Here is a 6,823-nt window from a genome sequence, read left to right as displayed (position 1 = left end):
CCGTCGGGCTCTGTCCAGCAAGACACGGCTGGTTCTGCTGGGCGCCCTGCCCCGGCCCTGCCCCGGCGTTCAGGCCGAGGCTGCCGTGCCTTACCTCCGCCTCAGGCACCCTTGCGGCCAGCGTCCCCGCGCGGCACGGCGTCCCCCGAGCGCGCCTTCTCAGGGCTCGTGGTTCGCGCAACCCCAGCTGTGGGCCACGACAGACCCTGTTCCTTGCTCTCCCTCCCTAGTTTGTGACACCTTTTTCAGAGTCTTTGCGTGGTGTTCTAGTTCTTGCGGAGCCATTTCTTTCACGACGTGATAATCTAGAGCCTCCGTTACAGCCGACTTGTCCTACAAATAGGTAGAGGAAAGGTGGTACCTGAACCACTCAGTACGGAGTCACTTACTCTGGATGTTTACAGATACAAGGATTCATTGAAAGAAGACCTTCAGAAAGCAGATCTTGTTATTAGTCATGCAGGTGCAGGAAGCTGTTTGGAGAGTCTGGAAAAAAGAAAGCGGCTCACAGTGGTTATAAATGAAAAGTTGATGAACAATCATCAGCTGGAATTGGCAAAGCAGCTACACAAAGATGGGCATCTCTTCTACTGTACCTGCGGCATGCTTCCTGGGCTGTTACAGTCAATGGACTTTTCAACACTGAAATGTTTTCCTCCTGGCCAGCCAGAAAAATTTTCTGCATTTTAGGATAAAGTTGTTAGATTACAAAAATAAACACTAAACTCTCCACACTTTAAAAACACCCCTCAAATTCAACTTATGGAATGTGGTTAAATCAAATTAAATATAGAGTATATATTTATAGAATAATATGAATTAATAAGCTTCCTACATCTGTAGAATGTGTAGAAAATTTTATGGTGTGAATGTTAGCATTTGGGTCCAAATTCTAAATGCAATTTCACAAATTTATTAGATTTTTCCCTAATCTTCATATTTTAGTAAAAGAAATATGTAGGGAGCATTCACACGTTTTATCCTAGAACCCAAATGGATTTGGAATCATGAAAAAAAAATGAATTAAATATGAAAACTTTGACAGAAACCTCAAATGTAGTTAATTTGATATTAGAGTAAAAAATGAAACAGTAACAAACTTGTAAAAAAAAATTTGACTCAGAATCTTTAGCTTCATAATCCAAGGAACCAAATTTAAAAAAAAAAAGACCAACAAAAATGATGGATTGTGTTCTGTGAAATAAAAAGCTCAGTAATTACCTTAAAAAGATTAACTATCAAGTCAGTTGATCTATTGTACTTTGAGAAACTACTATTATCCTGAAGATAATAGTAGAGTGGAGTGGTTGTGTTCACTGTTTTCCTATAGAATATAAATAGAAAGTGACAAAAATAATCTTGCCCAACGTCAAAGCTTTACTGGTTTGGGAAGAGTAAATCAAAAAGCACTTGTGCCAATAGGACTTGCTGTTATTTTTTAAGGACCCCCCCTCTCACAGTGGTATTGAAATATTTACTGTAGTATCATAGAGGAATTTATGCCCTTATAAAATTAGTTTTACAAATGAATAATTGATCTGATGTGTATAATGGCCTAAATATATGATTTTAAAATTCACATAACTCAAAATAGATACTTTATGAAATTCTGATTATGGTAAGTGGTCTCAAGACCTATAAAATAAACTAGATTATCCATAAGTATTGATAGTTTTCTGGTAGAAAGTTTAGATATAATTCATCCATAAAAATAGACCATTCACTATAAAGATTTATTTTCGATTATATTATCCCAAAATGTTGAATATTCTAAACATTTTACTTGGGATGCATTATATAATGTTTCTGTAGATTTATTTTCCTGATTGTGTTTTACTTAGGCTAATATTAAAATAAATTCTTACTAATGGTAAAAAAAAATGTTGCATAGGTTTAAATTAAACATAACAGATCTTATCTTTCAGGCTTTGGACTCTTTTTGTCTGGACTAATCTATGCCTCTTTTGTTCATTCATTCATTCATTTTCCATCTAACAAATAAATTATATTAGCAAATAGTGTGCTTGTACTTCGGAGGTCTCGTAATATATTAGACCTGATTCCTGTCTTTATTAAATGTTGGGAATAATCCTATAATTCAGTAAGGAAGAGAAGAAGTATATAAATTATCCAAAGTAGATAATGATAAGTTCTGTAAAAATAATTTAGACTGAAGAAAGATCAGTTTTGGGCAAGGTAATCAGCAGTGTTTCATGAACACAGGTAGAATATAAGCTGAGCCTGGAAATCTAGTGATATTTCAATATTTCAGGATGTGATGAAGAGTGTCTGAGACTGAGGATGGAGTATCCCCACTCTAGTCCATTTTAATTTTGATGGTGTTTATTTAAGCCCTAGAGGTAGCAGAGGAGAAATGTGATCCCTTTCCTGGTCAAGAGTGGAATGGTATCTTAGTGAACTTCAGGGCACACCAAGACAATATCTTTTTGAACACCTAGTTAAGTCCAAGACAGTGTACTATAAACTGAGTTTACAGAAAAACAAGAAATAATCCTTGCTCTCTAAGAATCTATAGTGTAGTGATAACTAAGGAAAATCTTGCAAGATGCCAAATTAAAGTATTTAAGTCCAGGTATTCTCATACCTTTACCTACATTGGACATTATCCATCATTTTAATCTTGGCCAATCTGAGGTGACCCTCCAGGGATAGCTAGGTAGGTCTTTCCTGTAAGGTCAGCATATCAACCAAATTAGGAGACAGAACAACATGCCATGTGAAAACGTGGTGCCACAGATCAAACAGGGCCAAAGACTGTAAGGTTTGATTTGTTTCTAGTTTGAAATGAAACAATAATGAATGTTAAGCAAAGTTCATTATTTAGGATGGTGAAGGATCATGGATTACAGTAGTCATTTACTGTATAATGTTTATGGTTGAAAGACAATTTCTTTTATTATTCTGTGATCACTGTAAAATGTGAAGTTTCCTCAGATTTTCATTTTTTGGAAGAAAATTTTTAGAATGGTCCCTTTCCCCCTGGTATTGTGTTATTTTGTCAAACAAGCAACATTGAAAGTATTTTCCCTCCTCCCCATCCAATTACCGTGTCAGTCAGGTTCCAGTCAGAAAAGAGAAATTGTTCTAGGTATTTTACGCAGAGGAAATTTCATACAAGGGCTTACTTAGGAGGGTCATTGAGGATCTGAGGATCCAAAGAGGGAGCATAAGGCAATCTAGACATTAGCAGAAGCAGAAACTGCTACCACACTGAGGCTGACAGGATAAAGAGAGGGGCCATTGTCATTAAAGATGAGATACTGTTAGTGGAAGCTGGAACTATAATAGGTCAGCCTGGTGGGAAATGGAGCCACAAAGGAAAAGCCTCACTAGACTTCAGAGGTGGAGCAGAGGAGCTACTGTTGCTGCTGGAGACATGGCCCAAAGCAGACAGTGAGCGGAGGAAAGACCCTGGCTTCTCCCCTCCTCCCACCGTCTAATCTTACAACATTGCCTCCAAATACTTGAACTTATTTGGGAGCCAGAGGGAAAGGGACACAAAGATATGTAGTTCCTTGTGATGCAGTAAAGGACAGAGAGATGTGGGAGAGGGATGTGAGAGCAAAAAGCCAGCCCATGACTCAGAGACAATCAATGTTGATATCATTTCAGCTATCTTGTATGCATAAATAAAATAAAATGTTTACACTGAAATGTAAATGAAATATATACAACCATATATATTTGGATTCGACAAGGTTACTTCAGAATTTACACACTATAATGCAATTTCCTTTTTCTATTTCACACATATTACGAGCATCATTCTGTGTTGCCACATGCAGATCGTTATTTTTTAACAACTGCCTAATATTCCATTGTATTGATGGACTATAATGTATTTAACCAGTTCTCCTCAAGGGCTGTTTTGATTATTTTTAATTTTTCATGGTTACAAACAATGCCAGACTGAAGATACTTGTACTTGTAAAATTGATCACTTCTACAATTATTTCATAGGATAGATTTCTAAAAGTGGATTTTTCAGTGAAGTATATGCACTTTTAAATTTTTGATAGTTATTTCCACACTCCCTTTCTAATGTTGGTAGTAATTTGTATTCAAATCAAGATTGTATGAAAGAGGTTGTTAATTAATCATTTGCTCCAATATTATATACTATCAATCTTTGTCAATCTGATAAGTAGATATATGTGTATATGTATTGAAGTCTGTAACTGTATGTGTCTGTGTCTGTGGAATGGCTATGGCTATATCCATATATCTATGTTTTAGTGTATGAACATGTTGATATCTTTACCTATATGTCTGTGACTATGTCTTTGCTGATATATCTACATAAATGTAGTGGAGCTTCATTATTCATGAATTCTATATTTGTAAATTTGCCCACTTGCTAAAATTTATTTGTAAGCCCAAAATCAATAACTGCAGTGCTTTTGTGATCATTTGGGGACATGTAAAAAGTAGTGAAAAATTCAAGTCACGTTACACACATGTTCCCAGCTGAGGTCAAGCAAGGTGATGCTCTGTCTTCTTGTGTCAGCTCTCAGAGTATAAATAAGTGTTCTTTTCACAGTGTATTTAGTGCCTTTTTTTGGTGTGTGTGCTTTTTCTTGGTGATTTTGCTGCTGAAAATGGCCCCCATGCATAGAGCTGAAGTACAGTCTAGTGCTCCTAAGTGCAAGAAGGCTGTGATGTGCCTTATGGAGAAAATATGTGTGTTAGATAAACATCATTCAGACATGCGTTGTAATGCTCTTGGCCATAAGTCCAATGTTAATGAATCAACAATATATATTAAACAAGTTGTCTTTAAACAGAAACACACATAAATCAAGGTTATGTATTGATTAATTGATGAAAATGGTATAAACAGAGGCTTGCAAGAACCTAACCCTGCATTTCCCGTAAGAGAATGCTGAGTGTTTAGTAACTTGATATTCACGAGGACTTTATAGCTCATAACTACTGCATATAATGAGACAATTATATCCATATCTATGGCTCTACCAATCTTTCTATGTCTTTGATTCAATAAATATTTATCAAGTGCCTCTTATGAAATAGGCACTGGGAATAAAATGGTAAGCAAAGACACCAAAAACACAAACAACAAAATTAAAAATAGGCAAATTGTACTACAACAAAAATAAACACTTGAGTGTTTCAAAGGCCTCTTATCAACAGAGTGAAAATGAAACCCACAGGAATGGGAGAAAATATTTGAAAATCATATATCTGATAATAGATTGATATCCAGTATATGTAAAGAATGCCTGTGTCACAACAACAAAAAATTCAAACAATCCAATTTAAAAATGGACAAAGACTTGAATAGACTTTTCTCCAAAGAAGATATACAAATGGCCAGCAAGAACATGAAAAGATGCTTGATATCATTCATTAATCATTTGGGAAATGCAAATCAAAACCACAATTAGATATCACTTGACACCCTTTGGGATGGCTATCATAAAAGCAAAAACAAAATAACAGGTGTTCATGAGGAAGTACAGAAATTAGAACCCTTGTGCACTGCTGGTTGGGAATGTAAAATGATGCAGCCACTGTGGAAAACCGTATAGCAGTTCTTAAAAAAAATTAAACATAGAATTACCATATGATCCAGCAATTCTACTTCTGAATATATACCCAAAAGAATTCAAAGCAGGAACTCAAATAGATTATTTGTACACCCATGTTCATAGCAGCATTACTCAGAGTAGCCAAAAAGTAGAAGCAACCCAGTACACATTGATGGATGAATGGATAAGTATAATGTGGTATATACATGCAATGGACTATCATTCAGCCTTAAAAAGGAAAGAATTTCAGACACATATTACAATATGGATGAGCCTTGAAGACATCATGCTAAGTGAAATATGCCAGTCACAAAAGGGCAAATATCGTGCAATAGCACTTATGAGGTACCTAGTGTAGTCAAATTCAGAGACAAAGTACAGTGGTGATTGTCAGGGGTTGAGGGTAGGGGGCATTGGGAAGTTATTTTTTAATGCGTGTAGAGTTTCAGCTGGGGAAGAGGAAAAACTTCTGGGTATGGATGGTAGTGATGGTTCCACAACAATGTGAATGTACTTAATGCCATTGAACTGTAAACTTAAAAATGGTTTTAAAATGGTAAGTTTTATGTTGTGTATTTTTAACCACAGTAAAAAAGAAAGTTGAGCAAAATGAGCACTATAGGATTTTGCAATTTCATTGGTTAAATTCCACTACTAAAAATGGACTAAAAATTAACAACAGAGACAAACATATAACATATACAATTCAAAATTGAAAGGATTTTTATAATGAAAATGTGTAAATGTGACATGAGAGCATGAAACATGGGAAATTGACTTGGTTTGGGGGTGTTAAGGAAGGCTCATGTTTAGTGAGCCTTAGCATTTAAAAATATGTTTCAATTGTGTGTTATTTTCAAATGAAAATTACTTTTACAATTCTTTTTATTTTAGTTCATTCAAAATTATTACTTGATAAGAATAATTTGAATCTTTAAAGCTACTATTCCTGTAATGTCTGGGGTAAATATATTTCTCACTTTACCTCTACATCTTTCTTTTCTTCCTTCTTTTTTCCCCCCTCCCTCCTCTTTTTTTTTTGTGTGTGTGATCATTGGCCTTTCAAACAAGTTTATAGCGTGTCACATCCCAACAGTATAGAAATGCATACTGTGATTTCTTCTACCACTGTTACTGTTTTAATTTTTGCTTTACAATTTTTATCAATTTGGTATTTATTTTGATATCCAGGATATGCTTTATTTTATTTTCCAGATAGGTTGCCTGTTACCCCTATATAATGTATTTCATTA

The 6,823-nt window shown here is 35.3% G+C and overlaps 1 protein-coding gene across 1 annotated transcript; it reads left to right on the top strand.

The window, feature by feature from the left end:
- The first annotated feature begins 356 nt into the window (after positions 1 to 356).
- Positions 357 to 730, top strand: LOC113614653 (UDP-N-acetylglucosamine transferase subunit ALG13 homolog). The gene has a single exon (XM_027096333.1). It carries the CDS (start codon positions 532 to 534, stop codon positions 688 to 690), a length of 159 nt encoding a protein of 52 aa, XP_026952134.1. The 5' UTR covers positions 357 to 531; the 3' UTR covers positions 691 to 730.
- Positions 731 to 6,823: the final 6,093 nt, after the last annotated feature.

Source organism: Aethalodelphis obliquidens, unplaced genomic scaffold (genome assembly GCF_003676395.1).
Source record: "Aethalodelphis obliquidens isolate GAN/ISIS:26980383/991018 unplaced genomic scaffold, ASM367639v1 scaffold101, whole genome shotgun sequence".
Taxonomy (NCBI): Eukaryota; Metazoa; Chordata; class Mammalia; order Artiodactyla; family Delphinidae; genus Aethalodelphis; species Aethalodelphis obliquidens.
The sequence above is the reverse complement of the archived record's forward strand: the minus strand, read 5'-3'. Positions and strand labels throughout refer to the sequence as shown.